The sequence below is a fragment of the Leishmania panamensis genome, assembly GCF_000755165.1.
Source record: "Leishmania panamensis strain MHOM/PA/94/PSC-1 chromosome 35 sequence".
NCBI lineage: Eukaryota > Euglenozoa > Kinetoplastea > Trypanosomatida > Trypanosomatidae > Leishmania > Leishmania panamensis.
The window spans coordinates 363682-380397 of NC_025882.1; the positions used below are offsets into that span (position 1 = coordinate 363682).

General features: G+C 57.4%; 5 protein-coding genes across 5 annotated transcripts, besides 1 other annotated feature; all 5 read left to right on the plus strand.

Moving 5' to 3' along the window:
• Nucleotides 1–810: 810 nt before the first annotated feature.
• LPMP_351000 (hypothetical protein) lies at nt 811–1392 on the plus strand (the record flags this gene model as incomplete). The annotated part of the gene is made up of 1 exon (XM_010704735.1): nt 811–1392. The coding sequence occupies one exon, from the start codon at nt 811–813 to the stop codon at nt 1390–1392; it is 582 nt and encodes a 193-aa protein (XP_010703037.1).
• A 1051-nt stretch (nt 1393–2443) lies between these two features.
• On the plus strand, nt 2444–2956 carry LPMP_351010 (40S ribosomal protein S10, putative; the record flags this gene model as incomplete). Its single annotated transcript, XM_010704736.1, has 1 exon — nt 2444–2956. The coding sequence occupies one exon, from the start codon at nt 2444–2446 to the stop codon at nt 2954–2956; it is 513 nt and encodes a 170-aa protein (XP_010703038.1).
• Nucleotides 2957–3651: 695 nt separating this feature from the next.
• LPMP_351020 (40S ribosomal protein S10, putative) lies at nt 3652–4164 on the plus strand (the record flags this gene model as incomplete). The annotated part of the gene is made up of 1 exon (XM_010704737.1): nt 3652–4164. The coding sequence occupies one exon, from the start codon at nt 3652–3654 to the stop codon at nt 4162–4164; it is 513 nt and encodes a 170-aa protein (XP_010703039.1).
• An 874-nt stretch (nt 4165–5038) lies between these two features.
• LPMP_351030 (intraflagellar transport protein IFT122, putative) lies at nt 5039–8935 on the plus strand (the record flags this gene model as incomplete). Its single annotated transcript, XM_010704738.1, has 1 exon — nt 5039–8935. The coding sequence occupies one exon, from the start codon at nt 5039–5041 to the stop codon at nt 8933–8935; it is 3897 nt and encodes a 1298-aa protein (XP_010703040.1).
• Nucleotides 8936–10008: 1073 nt separating this feature from the next.
• LPMP_351040 (hypothetical protein) lies at nt 10009–14919 on the plus strand (the record flags this gene model as incomplete). Its single annotated transcript, XM_010704739.1, has 1 exon — nt 10009–14919. The coding sequence occupies one exon, from the start codon at nt 10009–10011 to the stop codon at nt 14917–14919; it is 4911 nt and encodes a 1636-aa protein (XP_010703041.1).
• Nucleotides 14920–15330: 411 nt separating this feature from the next.
• Nucleotides 15331–15869: a repeat region.
• The last annotated feature ends 847 nt before the right edge of the window (nt 15870–16716 follow it).

Genomic DNA, 16716 nt, shown 5'->3' on the forward strand with positions numbered 1-16716 from the left:
GAAAGATGTCTGCTCGCGTGTCGTCGTCGTTGTCTCCCATCGAGCACTTCTCTGTTCATGCGTCAAAGCGGAAGAGCAGGGGAAGTGGAATCTCCAGCATCTCTCTTGCGATGTACCACGTTCCCCACCGAATGGCGCATTCTGTACGAGTGCGGGTTATCTGCGGATTCGCTCTCCGTTGCTCATGAGTGGTGGGCCATGCCATTGCGTGTCTTTCTCCTGTACCACCTTCTCCTTTCTGATTCCTCTCCCTATGTTCTTCAACCGCACTGAAAAATTCGCTGTGCATTCTTTCTTGTGGCGCTGGCGCGGACGAGGGGGATGGGGCGGGCGAGGCAGGTGTATAGAGCCAGCTCTCACCGCTACACCAGTGACCGTCTCTGTCGTTCTCTCTCTCTCTCGATTGGGGTGCCTTCTTCCGCTGTAGGGTTACTGTGAACTTCCACCACCACCCCCTCCGGAAAAAAGAAAAGACAACGAGAAGCGTCACTATTGTAGTGTCTCTGGTGGATTACCCCCCCCCACACACACACACACATACACACACGTTTTTCTTTTCCATACCGTTTCTTTTGATTTGTACCGCTTCATCGAGGCTTCTTCTCTTTTGAGTTTCTCACTTATACACTCGCCGCGAAGGAGAAGCGGGACAACTGCTAGGATTTGAGTCTTGTATTTACCCTCCTTTCTCTCGTCTTGTCATCGAGCTGTTCTTGTGCCTGTGCACCGACTTGAAGGACCACGCGGGCATATAGAGAAATACATGCAGAGAGGTCCAGTGCTTTGGTAGTGCTCAGCAAAGAGAACATGATGTCTAAGAGTGTCGACGTGTTCAATCTGTCGCAGAATCGCCTGCGCGCTGCCTCGTTCCAGGATGAGGAGGAGCGGCAAAACGCCGAGTACGCAGAGCGGCACAATCTACAGGCGCTCTTCAGTGAGTTTGCCACACAGCTGCGCGAAAAGGATCCAAAGACAGAGCAAGAGGCGGAGCGTGTCCTGCTCGATCTTCTCTCACACCGCAAGGCAGAGCGGGACCGCGCTGCGCTTCGTCTGCACTTTGTTACCTGTTTTGAAGTCAACCTCGACAATGGCCGCAAGGTCTTGAAGCTAACCTCTGGGTCGGAGATATGCACACTGCACATTGTGCAAAAGACACGCTCTGTTGCCGTGGATGACACCTTCACGGTGTCGCTGGAGCAGGCGGAAGAACTGACAGAGATATTCTACGAGCTTGGCCGTTTCGTGGTGGAGTCTGCCAAGGGTGAGCTGACTGGGTTTATTAGCATCGATGACCGTGATGTGTACCTCCTCGCCGGCGGCAAGGACTGCTCCGATGTTGGTGACGAACTCTTCAACATGGCTTTTCTCATGAAGGCGTCATGCAAAGATTGAGGAGCGTATCAACGGTGGTAGGGACTGAAAACTGAGGGAGACAGACGATGGCTGAGGTGGTGGTGAGAGGGTGTCTATGACTGGAATAGGGCGGCATGAAGAAAAGCGGCCCACGTCGTCCCTGGGTTATACACATGTTGAGCTCGCGCATTTTGGATACTCAAGCGTATCCTCCCTACCCCCGATTGTGTCTGACGCGCGAGTGTGTGTGTGTGTGGGTGTGCGTTACTGCCTCCCTCTGCCAACCTGTAGTCTGTGGATGTTTCGCTTTCTTTCACTCACCCTCTTCCTACTTTTTTTTTATATATTACAGTTGATGAAATGAAAATTTTCTCTTTAGTTTTCCTTTCGCTTTAATTTGCTCTCGGTTTAGCTTCCACGCCAGTATAGGCGTACCGTGCCGCGTGTGAGTTCGTCGTTTGGCGTATTTCTGTGCGCGCTCCCCTCACGTGACCGATGCACCATCGCGTTCGTTTCAGCGTCGCCTCACCCCCCCCTCTCCCTTCCCATGCCTCTCCCTGCGCGTCCTTGCTTGCCTTTTGTCACGTACGGGTGTGTATATATATAGGGCTGTCTCGCTGGCCGAATGGGCGCAGTCGGAGGTGACAAGATCGGTGTAGAGCGCACGACATATGCTGATACTGTAGAGAGAGAGAGAGAAAGAGACAAGGGTTCATCACCATGCATACAACGAGAAGACAACCATTTTTTTTCTGTGTGGTTGCCCCTCTCTCTTTCCTGGTGAGGGTACTGTCGAAGATGTGCTGAGCATCTTGACACGCGCTGATGTTGCTGTCTGCTGGCGCACCAAAATGGCGCTCCTATCGCTGCAGTAACTCTTCCCTGAGAGGCGCTCCTTCATCTTCCCCTTCTCTTCTTGCTCTCTTCTTTGGCGGTGCCTCCTCCTCAACCTCATCACTTATTCTTTGCATCTTCCTCTTCCCACCACCGCCGGTACATGTGGCACGCCCATACGCGTATTTCTTCTCCTTCTCCCTATGCGACTCTACTGGCCCCGCCTTAAGACTGTGCTGAAGCCGCAGCAAGAGCAATGTCGACTTACGTCCCCAAGTCGTCCCGCGACAACGTGTATCGGTTCTTCTTCACGGAGGGCGTGATCGCGTGCAAGAAGGATCGCATGGGCACGTGGACGGGCACCCTCGGCGGTAGCACCTTCACGGTTCCGTGCATTCAGGTCATGCAGCTGATGCGCTCCCTGAAGAGCCGCAGCCTGATCAAGGAGCAGTACGCGTGGCGCCACTACTACTGGACCCTGAACGACGAGGGTATTGCCTACATGCGCAACTACCTGCATCTTGCTCCGTCGGTGATGCCGAACACGCAGAAGCCGAGCAGCGTGAACTTCGAGAAGGTGACAGAGGGCCGCGGCCGCGGTCGTGGCCGTGGTGGCCGTGGGCGCGGCGAGGGCCGCGGTCGCGGACGTGGTGAGGGCCGTGGTCGTGGCAGCCGTGGCCGTGGCTTCGGTGGCGAGCGCACAAACTACCGTGCCGCCGCCGCCGCGGCAATGGAGGGTGAGGCTGCTCCAGCAGCGGCTGCGGAGTAGGCCTACCTTGCTACTTTGCGCACGTACCTACGCTACGGCCTCGCCGGGTCAAGTCAAGGAAATGTCCTCTCGTCTTGCACGGTGAGTCGTGTTATTTCCTCTTGTTTTGTCGTTCTATAATTTTCATTAGTAAGTTTTTTCTTTCGAACGATCCTCTCTGCAGCAACTCGACGGACCCCATCGCTGTGGTACCCTCGATCGGACAGTTGAGCTTGGACGGGGGTACTGTGCAAGCGAAGTGTAAAACTCTACTTCTGCGCGCAATCGGTGGTGCCAAGGATGTGTTTCGCAAGGAGTACTTCCGACGCCCATACTTGCGCGACAGAGTGAGCTACCCTGCGGTCCGTTTGCACCCATTGCTCGCCACAGACGGGGATATTCTCACCCGCGTAAAGGTGGTTCTAGCTCACTTTTGCATCACTATGCCATCCTAGACGGTATCTCAAGGCGCTGGGAGTCGTCAGGTTACTAGGGAATGAGCACATCATCGCATGAAGTGCGTACTCGGAAGAACTGCGTCTCAATTCTTCTCCTCTCTCTTTCATCCTATTTTTCCGCCACCTCCCTCCTCACCCTTTCTCCGCTGCTGCTGTGACGGGGACTGTCCTCCACCGTTCTACAAAAACTTATACAACGCTCAACTGTCGCTCCTCTACTCCTCCCTCTTGATTACTACAAGTTTAGTTAAGTGGAAAATGTCGACTTACGTCCCCAAGTCGTCCCGCGACAACGTGTATCGGTTCTTCTTCACGGAGGGCGTGATCGCGTGCAAGAAGGATCGCATGGGCACGTGGACGGGCACCCTCGGCGGTAGCACCTTCACGGTTCCGTGCATTCAGGTCATGCAGCTGATGCGCTCCCTGAAGAGCCGCAGCCTGATCAAGGAGCAGTACGCGTGGCGCCACTACTACTGGACCCTGAACGACGAGGGTATTGCCTACATGCGCAACTACCTGCATCTTGCTCCGTCGGTGATGCCGAACACGCAGAAGCCGAGCAGCGTGAACTTCGAGAAGGTGACAGAGGGCCGCGGCCGCGGTCGTGGCCGTGGTGGCCGTGGGCGCGGCGAGGGCCGCGGTCGCGGACGTGGTGAGGGCCGTGGTCGTGGCAGCCGTGGCCGTGGCTTCGGTGGCGAGCGCACAAACTACCGTGCCGCCGCCGCCGCGGCAATGGAGGGTGAGGCTGCCCCAGCAGCGGCTGCGGAGTAAGTGACTGGTGCGCGACCGCACCAAGTGTCTGTGTGCGAAAAGACCGTCTTTCATTAACAACTTTGGGCATGTCATGTGGCTGTAGTGTCACTTTTCATGTCTCCTTTGTTTTGTTTGGTGCCGTGTAGCACCGCTCATTTCCATAGGCGCGAAGAAACCAACGTGATCGATGCAGACTTTTCAGTAGCCAAGCCGCCTGTGCATTGTCCAGGTGAAGGGAGGGCGGATTCGGGTGTGCACGAACACGTTGTGCAACTCAGTGTTGTTGAATCTGTGCTGTTTTCAAAGTGTGAGCGAAGCGGCGAGCAGGGCGCAGGAAAGAGGAAGCGAGGCTTGCAATGGCAAGGGGACTCTGTCCGCTGCGGACTTGTTGATGCACAGTGCCCGGCCTCATCTACTCCGCCTTCACTCTCCCCTTCAACGTCAATGAGGGGGATCTTTTGGGTTGCCTGCAGAGGCTTCTCTATACGAGGCGCTCTCCCGCCGTGCTTCCATGAAAACCTCCGCTGATTTGTCCTCTTATGTCTTTCTTTCCTCTTCTTTTTGTCTCCGGTGTGGCGTCTTGTTTGTGCTCCCGCCTGGCCGATTTTCTTTGTTTTTCCTTTCGGGGAGTGGTGGTGGCTCACTGTACTTTGCCTTTCCTCTTCACCTAGTCACCTCTCCTCCCTCACCACCATCATCACCTCGACGGCACGGTGTTTAAGTTTGACCTCTTTTCGTGTCGGCGTTCGACAGAGACCTCCTCGTCCCAGAGGTGATATCAAACGGCTTATCGGTTCACTCTGCGAGAGCACAGCAAGGGGCGCTCTCCTCACGTCCTCGCTGGCACTCAACACTGCCTCAAATTCAGCCGGGGAAGAGTGGTGCGGACACCATGCGTACAAGCGTCCGATGGTCAGAGACGGCAGAGGCGGTGAAGGATGTGCGTCCTCCCATCAACAGCCTCTGCTACAGCCCGTCTGGGGACTACGTAGTGGCGTCGTGCGGCGTGCGTGTCCTAGTGTACGCCGCCTCCACAGGCACCCTACTACACTCACTGAAGGGTCACCAGAACACAATCTACTGCGTAGACTACGCGGCTGATGGAAAGCACTTCGCCAGCGGCGGCGCTGATCGGACGGTCATTGTGTGGTCGAGCAAGGGTGTGGGCGTTGTGAAGTACCAACACAGGGAATCCATCCAAGCTCTAGCACACAATCCAATCTCTTCGCATCTGGCTTCAGTGTCCAGCATTGACTGGGGCCTGTGGTCGGCAGAGCAGCCCAAGGTCTCCAAATACCCGCTTCCCTCCAAAGGGCTCTGTGCAGCCTGGACACCCAACGGCAAAACACTCGCGATCGGGTTGCTGAGTGGCACTATCGTGCTCTTAGACAAGGGTGTCGACGAGAAGGCCCGAATTCAACGATCGGCACCTGTCTGGACTCTCGCTTTTACGCCGCTGCGAGAAAAAGGCGTCGACGTGCTCGCGGTTGGTTCATGGGACCAGCGACTGTCGTTTTACGGCCTCTCCGGCACACCTGTCGGGCGAGAGCGGGAGCTCGACTTTGACCCCTGCAGTTTGTCCTACTTCAATGACGGAGAGTACATCCTTCTCAGTGGCAGCAACCATAAGGTGACCCTTTTCACAAAGGATGGGAACCGGCTCATCGATGTGGCAGACGCGGACGACTGGATCTGGTCTGCGCACCAGCGGCCGCGGCAGAAACAGCTCTGCTGCGGCACCAACGACGGCACCATAAGCTGCATCGATATCGCCATCACCACTGTCCACGCCATCTATAATGACCAATACGTGTTCCGCAAGGATATGACGAACGTGGTCGTACACCAGCTATCGCTTGACCGCAACATGGTGATACCTTGTAACGAGTACATCCAGAAGGTCGCCACGTTTCGCAATCGACTCGCGGTGCAGCTGCAGGAGCGCATCATTGTATTCGAGCTGTTTTACGACGATGAACGCAACATGCGCTATCAGGACATCGCGCAGATTCGCCGTCGTCTCGAGTGTTCGCTGTTGTGTCTGACGACGAAGGCCATCATCGTGTCCAAGGAGAGGCGGATTACGATGTACGACTTTCAGGGCAACAAGCGGCGCGAGTGGTCGATGGAGAGCGCCGTGCAGTTTGTGAAGGTCGCGGGTGGAATGGAAGGGCGAGAGATTCTGCTTGTCGGGCTGATGGGCGGTCAAGTAATGAAGGTGTTTGTCGACAATCCTTTCCCCACACTCCTGCACAAGTGTAATGCACCAATCAAGAGCGCCGACTTCAGTAGCTCACGTAGTCGCCTCGCTGTCATTGACAGCACCAACACCCTCCATGTATTGGGGCTAGGCCAGAAGAACGAGCTGCTCTTTTCCGAGGATAACGTCACGGCGGTAGCGTTTAACATTGACGTGGAGGACATACTCGCCTTCACAACAGGTGACAATACGCTGCATATAAAGACGGGCTCTCTGCCAGCGTACCAGCAAGCGGTGCGCGGCCTCGTTGTGGGCTTCAAGGCCAACCATGTCTTTAATCTGCATTACTCCAACATGATGGTGATCGACGTGCCACACGCGCACGCGCTGTACAAGTACGTGGAGATGCGTAATCTCGACCGAGCCTACGACGTCGCCTGTCTTGGTGTGGCTGACTGCGACTGGAAAATGTTGGGACTGCATGCGATGAGCCACGCACGTCTTGACATCGCGCGCAAGGCCTTCACGCACATCCAGGACGTGAAGCTCGTCGAGTTGCTCAAGTTGCTGGAGCTGCGGTGCCGCCAATCGAGGGTCGAAGACGGCCTACCACCGACGGTAAACGGCGGCAGTGGTAGCGCTACCACCGCCGCTGTGGCAGCCACCACGGACAAGGGACTCGTGAGTTCCAAAGACGAGTCCGCGGCAGCGCGCGCGGCAGCAAAGGATACCATATTGTACGGCAACATCCTCGCCTTCCAAGGCAAGTACCACGACGCGGCACGGCAGTTCATGAAGGCCGGTAGCGAGCTGAAGGCGGTGGAGATGTACTGCGACCTTAAAATGTGGGATGATGCGCGGAAGATCTGTACTGACGAGAAGCTTCTCAAGGACCTAATTCGGCAGCAGGCGCGCTGGGCAGAGGACTCGCAGAACTTTGTTGAGGCCGCTTCACTTTACGAGAGCTGCGGAGACTACGCAAAAGCGATTGGCATGATGGGACAGGCAGGGCAGGTGGACAAGTTGATGAAAATGTGCCGCAGCCTTCCCAAGTCGGAGGTTACCCTCATCACGGAGTGCGGCAACTTCTTTCGCTTGCACAACGCCATCCCTTTTGCGATCGAGGCGTATGAGAAGGTGCAGGACCACCGAGCGCTTATTCAGGTCTACGTTGCCAGCGGCGACTGGCGCAATGCCTTCACCATTTTGGAGAAGGCGCCGTCCCTGGCGCGCGAGGTGTACGTCCCGTGGGCGAGTTGGCTGGCCGATAACGACAAATTCGACGAAGCCTTAGAGGCGTTCCGCGCGGCAAAGTGGCCCAAGGAGGCCATGCGGCTAATGGAAACGCTGGCGACAAACAGCGTGACGTGCCGCAAATTCCGTGACGCCGCCTTCTACTACGTTCACCTGGCTGAGGAGTACGGGCGATTTGATGACGACGAGACGCCGTCTGATGTGATGAAGGCGGCGCGAATCCGACGGAGCAACGAGTGCATTCGCCGAGCGGACATCTACTACGCCTTCTCAAGTGTGTATGCCCACACGACGCAGCCGCTGCCGTACAACGAGCTGAGCCTCTTCCACGCCGCCAAGTACCTCTTTGGCATGTGCGCGGAAGCCCCCATTCCGATGAACGTCGGCAAGACCGCCATTCTCTATACGCTCTCCCGCATCGCGAACCGACTGGAGATGGTGCGCACAGCACGCGCGGTCTTTGAGAAGCTGCAAGGCGTAATCCTTCCGGTGTCTATGATGGAGCAGGTGGACGTCGAGACGCTCATTGTGCGCAGCAAACCGGTAAAGGACCGCGAGGAGCTGCTAGATCGGTGCTTCCGGTGCAACCAGCTTATTACGCAGCTGCCAATGGCTGGAGATCGCTGTCCCACCTGCTTCCATCAGTGCGTCCGCTCCTTTGTCAACTTCGAATGTCTACCGCTGGTTGAGTTTGTTCTCGCTGACGACGTCACCGACGAGGAGGCAGAGCAGATCATCGTCTCCGGCGTTGGTCGGCGGAGGTCGGCGGACGACGAGCACAACAATAGCCAGAGCGACGCAGTGGATGCCAAGTCGTTACCCAAGGCGAAGGAGTGGCAGTCAGACAAGGGCGCGAACGTTATCAGCTTCGAGGATGAGAACATCGACTACGAGATTGATCAGCAGCTCGTCGCGATGGGCCGCTCCAAAGCGGCGGTGAACAAAGGCAACGACCCTTTCTTTACCCAGCTGCAGTACGTGCTGCGGCCCGGCCGCACCACCGCGGTGTACCAGCCATTTATTGCGTCAGCAGACATTTTGAAGGGCTTCCGCCGCGACGAGGTATTCATTGTGCGACCGAGGTACGGCACGCTCCCTGTGCCAAACCGCTACTACCGTCTGCTGCGCTCTGATATACAAGTGTGTCTGTGCAATGGCTGTCAGCACTTTTTCATTGCTGGCGATTACGAGGCGGAGTGTATGAAAGGCAACGGTTGCCCCCTCTGCCGGTACTCTCCCGGCAAGCAAGTGGGTCGCTCAATGAGGCAAATTCTGTTCGACATGGAGGCTGCCGCTACGGTAGCGACGACTACGAGTACAGCGGGTGCTCTCTGACATGAACGACGACCACCATCAAATGCACCCAATGTGCGTAGTAGGCGTCTGTGTTTTCCTCTGGTGAAGCGTTCTCACCGTTGCTGTGGAGTGTTTCTCTTTGAATTTGCCTCCCCCTCGGTTTGTGTGTGGTGTGCTTCGTGTCTCGGTATTGCGTCTCTTCACTTCGCTGGTTGTTTTCTTCCCTGCAACCCCCCCCCTCCCCAACACACACACACACTTCGCTGTAGAGATGGTCATTGGAGGAGAGTCGGGTGGGAAGCGCCTTCCTCCAATGTATGTGTAGAAGCCTTTGTATAGACCAGCCATGCCACTCCCGCGTTTTCCCTCATCGTGAGTGCATCAATCAACCACACGCGTCCTATTCGCTCTCTTTCCGCCCACTCTGAGGGCGCCTTGGTTGTATTTTGCACAAGAGCGTGTATAGCAAACTCAGCGAAAACCACTGGAAGGCCAACGTAGTACAGGCGTACGGCCACGATGCAGGAGGGAGGGAGACAGCCTAGTCTACGCCACTGCGGCTCGTGTGACTCTCCCTACGCGAGTCTCCACAAAGGCGACTTCAAATAATCTGATACCCCTCTCTCGCTCTTTCCTTCACGTACTGCGCTCTGGATGCTCGTGCATTTGTGCTCTGCCAAGTCAATTACTGTCTGTGGTAGAGTGGTCGCTGATTTGAGAAGGCCGTAAAGCCTGCTCGAAAGCACCCCAACACGTCAGGCAACAGTCAACCGCTCCAGCTCCCCCCTTTTCCCACAGCGTTTAAAGTGGAACTGCACCATGCATCACCTCGTCGAAACATCTTCTCGCCTTTTTGCCTCCCTCGATCCTTTGTGTCTTCTCTGGAACGACTTGGATCAGTACGCTCACCACCTCCCTCGCTTCCGCGCTGATATCCCCCACTCTCCATTGTCATCATAGGTGTCGAGGCCTGTCGGTGGTGGCGCACACATACAAGGAAGTACATCGCGTCTAACAGGCTCCTTTCGGGTAACCCAAAACGACGACATCGTCTGGAACTGTTGAGCTGACAGAGAGCACGTAACGTTGTGGCAGTGATTAGCCTTTTCGAGATGGTCCGAGGAGCAAATGCGTCGCAGCTGCGCCGCTGCTGCCTCGGCCTTCTTCTTGTTCTCTCCATTTTGCGCGTGTCAGCAGAGGCGGCGCATATCGAGAAAAGAGACTTCTTCCTGGAGGACAATGTCGGAGACCCCTGGTTGCCGCAGCTCGAACTACCCATCCCGCCTGACTTCACGTCTGGGCAACGCATCCTGAGCACCTCCGAGCAGTGGATGGTGCTCGCGCACGTCGGCGTTCCGTTGCACGTCGTGATGGACAACGAAAATGATCTTGAGCGTATTGTGGAAATTGTTAACTTTATGCGCACCACCCTCGCCGGTGTCTGCCCGCGCCACACGACAACGTACCGCATCATGTATTACTGGTTTCACTCAGAAGAGTTGAAGCTTCTCTATGGTGAGGAGCGCTGGGCAGCGCTGCAACGACTACAACGGCCAGCGGCTTGGTCCTTGGTGCTTAAGGACAACGCAGGTCCTGCTGTCCGGGCCGCAGAGCGCTTTATTGCCGAGCTGGAGGCCTTGGACCCACCAGGGCAAATTACGTTCGTTTTTCATCAGCAGAGGTCAGGGTTAACGAGATTACATGTCTCTCTTGCGGACCTCAGGGTACTGAGCCATTCCCTTCGCCTGACCCGCACTACTCAGTATCGATGGCAGCGACTGACAGTGGATACCACGGCACCGCTACTTCGCTTTCAAACACAGCGCTTGCTGCGTGCAAAGCTACAGTACCATGAGCACATTAAGGCCTTTGACGAGGCCGTCGCGGAGGCTCAGCGAGATCTGCACGCAAGTTTGGAAGAGCTTCGCAAAAGCGAGCAGGCCGCGTACGCAGAGCACATGTACTTCAAGCGGAATTACCAGCGCTTTTTTCTGGAGCGCCAATCGCGCCTCCGTGGAGAGAAAGAGGTAATGGATGGTGCCGGCGGGGTAGATGGGGGTGTGTCTATCGGTGACAACACCGGATCGCGGCGAAATGCAGGAGTGCGCATTCATCCCGCCGCGGGTTCTTCTTTCGTATCGTCGCTTGCTGATGCTCGGGTCGTGTCGTGCCGGAAGGTGTCCGCTGCGTGGGCCACGCTCCGCACAGCTGGCGTCCGTCACGAAGCAGAGACGCGTGTGGTGCAGCTGCGACGCCTCCATTCTCGGCACAGGTGCAAGGAGCCTCTGCCGGAGCTCCTAGTTGCCACCTCTGCTGCTCAGAAAGAAACGGGGCTGAGTGAGGTAGCAGCGCACGTATGGCGCGATGGTGTTGCGGAAATGGAGGCGCAGCGGCGCAAGTCGGGTCGGCCACCGACGTTTGCACAGGTGTTTGCTATTCTATACGCTGTATGGGAGGTGGAGAAGGCTGCCACGCAGGTGCCCCATCAGTCACAAGAGGCGCCACCTACAATCGAGATGGTGGCGTCGGACGAGGCCTTTGATGGCTCCGCCTTTGCCGCATTTGCGGAGGACCTGATGGAACGCGGTGATGCGCTGGCGGCTGCGCCCAACAGCCGCCTGCAACGTTGGATACGCGCGGAGATCCACTACACGTTGGCCGTTTTGCAGCTGGTTGGGCCGAAGACCTCACCCTCGAAGACGCACCCTGCCACGGCGTCCTCGATCGTGCGTGCTGTGGTGCACTTGCATGCATCACTGAGCGCCGGGTCTCACCACGCTGCTGGCGCTTTAGCGACGCTAAGAGAACACGGTATATATACCCGGCAGCAGAGCAAGGCGGCCATGATGCTGCTGCTGCGATCTATGGAACAAGCGCCTACGCACCTCTGGCGCGAGCTGCTGCTGCGCCGTTCCTCTCGTAGCTTTCCCGAAGCTGCGACGACAGCGTTACCGAAACCTGAGGCGTCGCGGCTTCTCCGCTTCGAGCACTTCTACGCCGTGGACCACACCTTCAGCGAGGTGGATGACCCCTTCATGACCCGCCAGAGCATCGCCACACTCGTCGCCATGACAAACGAGAACATCAACGTCGCCGACGAGGAGCCAGTTTTGGAGAATGTCTACCGTGAGGCCGAGGTCGGACGTGGTGACGGGGAATATGAAGGACGTTTAACCGCGCGACTTAATCGGCGGCTGCTTAAAGCGAACATACTGCTCTCCGGATTCAAGGGGGTGCAGCGAGACGCGCAAGAAGCGCAGTGCGAGCTCCTCATCATCTTGCGGCGCCTCGGCTACCTCTGCGATCTTGATCTTCGTCAATTCTTCACTTCCGGCGTATCCTCACGTGAGCCGAATTCGGCGCCTACTTCCTCAGTGTCGTTGCTGACCATCATCGGTGTTTCTCTGCCAGACTCCTGCGACGAACATGAGGCTGAGCTGCTTGACGCCATGAGTAGCCCCCGGTACACGCTTTTGCGTTGCCCGAGTGGGGCTCCTGTTTCCTCACGGCGATCGCGAGGCCACCTCGATGTGCCCAACTCGAAGGCGTTGTTTGAGCTGCTTCTGCAGACGCTGCTAGCCCTCAGCTATGCCCACCTCATCCACAAGCATCGGTACGATCTCAGCCACCTCTACGCTTCCCTTGCCCTGGAGTTGTCCCTGCGCGTGGCACGTGCGACGATGGCCCGTTGTGTCTCAGCGGCAAACATGAGTGACGTCTTACACGCGCACAACCACTGGAGCGGCATCAGTGAAGCAATGGCAAACTCGTTTATGGAGGCGGTGAACAAGGTGGCAGAGAGCGACAGCGAAGTCGCGTGGGCCGCCGAAGTATTATGGGAGGAGCTGCAAAGCATCGAAAATGCGACGTCGCAGAGGCGTCTTGACGGTCCAGCTTTGAGTGACGGAGTTCAGCGGGTGCTGCGTCGCTTTACCAGCGTGGTGGACTCTCCGTTTGTCTCCACTGAGTCCCTCCTACTCATAGGCACGAGTCGCTGGGCGGCTAGGGGTCCATTGTCGGGCACCGCCGCAGAGGTGGAGGCGTTTGAGCGCGACTTACCTGAATGGGCAATGGAGCCATTCGGTCTCCTGCATCGACTGCTGCAGAAGTATCCGACGAGCTCCAGTGCGGCAGAGACGCAAGAGGTAAGACACCCATCCCCCAGTGGTACAGTGCCGGGCTCTTCCACGAGCGTGCGTTTCAACACGACTGCTATGGACGTCCACGCCCTCTTTCTGGTCTTTTTAGCGGCGATGAAGCGATGGAAACGGGACTTACCACTTCTGCACACGTTAGACGCGACGTCCTATTCAACTCGACGCACCGACCCGTTTGTGCTGAGCTCCTTTCTCCTGCGAACACGCGACAGCGCAACTGGCGCACCGCTCATCTCCATCGAAAAACTACGCGCTGTCGCCTATGCCGCCTCCCCCTACTTTCTGGGTGACACGCCACACTTGCTGCCTCTCGTTGACGACACAGTCGACTCGTACGCAGCGCGGTTGCTGTGCTTCGCTGCCCGGCACATTCACTTCCTGGAACCATCCACTGAACTTCTCCGCAGTGGTCGCTACGGCGTCCGGAGTACCGACTCCCGCCGGACCGCCTCGACGGAGAGGATGAGGAGTGACCAATGGAGCAGCCTCCTGGATGACGGCCCACCACAGAAGTCACGCTTGCAGACCTTGCGCCGAGTGAAACAGCACACCGTCGAGAACGCAGACTTGCAACCGCTGCTCTATGCGGCGGACATACACGACTACATGAACCAGTCGCGTTGGACAAGCATTGCGACCGTGATGAACGCAGTGTACAATACAGCGCTCTATCCATTCACGACGACGGTGTCAGAGGAGCTGATTGCGGGGATGGAGACACAAATGCAACTCCTGACGCCGGAGGAGCGACGCGCAGAGTTGAGCAGTCGACTTCAAGCGAGTGCAGAAAAGGGGCACTCGCAGCAGACAGAGAAGAGGGCAGCAGGGACGGCGGTCTCTGCATTTGTGAGCGCCTTTGTGAAGGATGCCGCACTGCGCGAGCTCTTCATTGCCGGGCAGCTGCTTACCGTCGCGTTAGAGTCCGGTATGCCGGAGGGGTTTTCGCTTGTCTTCCTTGAAGTTACGGAACGCGGCAACCGATGTCTGCGCCCCATCGTGGCGCACTTGGCGGGGTCTGTGTTTGGCCGCGTGGCGCCGAGCGTGTGGACAGAGCTCCACCTCACCGCACAATGGCAACGCGAAAAGAAGCAGCTTGTGAGCAAGGGCCCGCTCTTTGCGCTCGACGCACGCACACCCTTTCGGTACGCGTCCGTTGAAGCTCGCCAGGAGCTGTTTGCGCGTGTGAGTCGATGGAATGCAGCGAGGGCACTGCAGGACGATGGCGACGAAGCCGATGTGTCGAGTGAGCGCCAGCTGCGTCGAGTCTCGCAGGCGCTTGATCAGCTACTGTGGTGTGCCGGCTTCCTGACGCGCTGTGTCCACCGGCATACCCATCATGTGTACCCGTATGCCTACGAAGGGTCTGTTTTTCCAGCAGCAGATCTGGAATGCGTTGCAGACATGAACCGTCTGTTAATGGCTCCGAGACCCCCGTCCGAGGCAGCGACATGGGTGACTGGGGATGCGGCGATGTGGACCTTGAGCGAGTGGCGACGCGCGCAGCAAAACAGTACAGCTCTTCTCCAGGACTTAAGTGAGCGACTAGCTTACCTCTACGAAATAGTTGATAGTGCGCCGGCGCGCCGTTTTCCCCTCTCCGCGGCGGACTTCCACCGCAACGCGACAGAAGAAGAGCACGCTGCGATGCTGGCGGAGCGCAACCGCGATTACACCTCCCTCTTTGCGCATGCGTCGACGCAGTTGGTGGAGCCGTGGAACCGACTCTCGTATGACTACAGCGAGCAATTCGTGGCATACGGGGAGGGCTTCTACTACAACCAGCGCTTGCACCGCGTTAGCGGGTACCGCTGGGGAGCGATGCTGCGCATGTGGTGGCTGCGAGTGCGCACCATGTGGCCCTGGTAGTCAAAATCAGCGAAAGTTGTGGTGAGAAAATAGGGTGGATCTGCGGCACATCTCTGCTCGACCTGTGTGGCTGTGGTGCATCGCTCCCCACCCTTGAAGAAACGCAAAACAACAGCAAACAAACGCCGTCATTTCACCACGGCTCTTTTCCCTATTGAGGCTTCTGACAGAGAGTAGTACAACGCGCGATGATGTGCGTGTCGACAAGCTTCACCGTTGTCTGGACTGACTGGAGGTCTGATACGCCAGCTGACCCCGCTGCCCAGATTCGCTCAGAGCAACGGAAAAACAACAAGAGGACGAGGACAGTCTTCTGCAACCTGTCTGCCTCCCGACCAATCACAACGGTGTTACTTATGTCTCTAGCGCTATCGCATCTCTCTCCCTCCTCTTTCTGTATCCTTCCTCCACCCTTGATGACTGAGGGACATCACTGTGTGGGGTAGCCAGGGCCCCGTACCCTCTCTCCCCCCTCCCTCTCCCTGCCAGTGCCGAGCCACCGCTGGTGGTGACTGGGTCAAGCACCCACGACGTGGGGGGTGGGGGCGGGGGTGGTTGGCGCAATGTAGCGCTACGCATATCGGCGGTGGGGTTGTGGATGGCGTTGTGTCGGAGCGACATGCGACAGTGAGCACCCTTGTACCCTCTGCGTGGTCGGCGGGGCGTGAACCTGACTCCAACGCATCCCACCCGTGTCCCTCACTGCCTACTGGTGTGGCGAGCCTGAGCGCTCCCGGAGAGGGAGGTGACTGGCGGCGCGTGTGTGTGTGTGGGGGCCGATCGAGCACGAGTCAGGAGGCGGCGCTCCGGCAACTGAGCCGGCGCGTTGCTGTAGTGCGTGTCTAGCGCTGCTTCGCACCCCGCGATCGGGCGGGCCCTGTGGCAGGCTGGTGAGCAGGATGGTTCTGCGCCGAGGTTCTGTGGCGGAGAGTGGATATTTTGTAAAAAGAGTCTCTCTGATGAGGCTCACCTGCATGCACTCAGGTGCGTGGACAGCCCCGCGAAACCCTCAACTCTTCACGCTTTTTTTTCCGCTCCCAGACGCCCTCTGGCGGAGTGTGCCCCTTGCGGCGGTCGTTTACTCGTCCATAGCGCGCAGTTCTCCTCACTTTTCCTCTTCCCCTCGCAGTTGTGGTGCGACCGTTTTTTTTTCTCTGCCGCGCAGAGGCGTATTCATTGTGCTTCTGTTGACCTTCGCTTTCTCAATGTCTCCCGCAGCGCTGTCGTGTTCCGAAGTGTATCCATGGCTGGATGGGCCTGTGGTTTTAGGAAAGCAACGCGGCCCTCCTTTTGATATCTTTTCGATGATTGCTGTTCGAGGGCGCGCGTGCCCTGGCTGTTTGAGTGCCGGCTGTAGACGAAAGTTCTCAGCCGCACTGCTTTGCATATGACGTATGACTCGAACTTGGAGACACGTACTACGTCATCTCCGTAATGAGCCACACACACACACACATAGGGTACAGTGGATAGCGTGATGGACGGCGCGAATCACTACCCCCAGCACTTAAAAAGCAGCTGAGACCAATTCCTCAAGGAGACGGACGTCGTCTCGGTTGTATTTCTCGAGTGAGCTGTGCACAGTCTCCCCTAAGCCTGGTGGCACGAGGCGAAGCAGCCTAGGATGGGCTCCTGAAGTTCTGCTGATTCGCAGGTCCCTCTGCCTGTGTGCCATTGCCCGCTTCATCTGCATCTCCTTCATATTTGCCTACCGTGCGCCTAGTGGTGTTTTGTTTCACTGCTGCTCTCCCTTGCCGTTCCCCCCCCCCCTGTGCGTGTGTGCGCGTGTGTGTACAG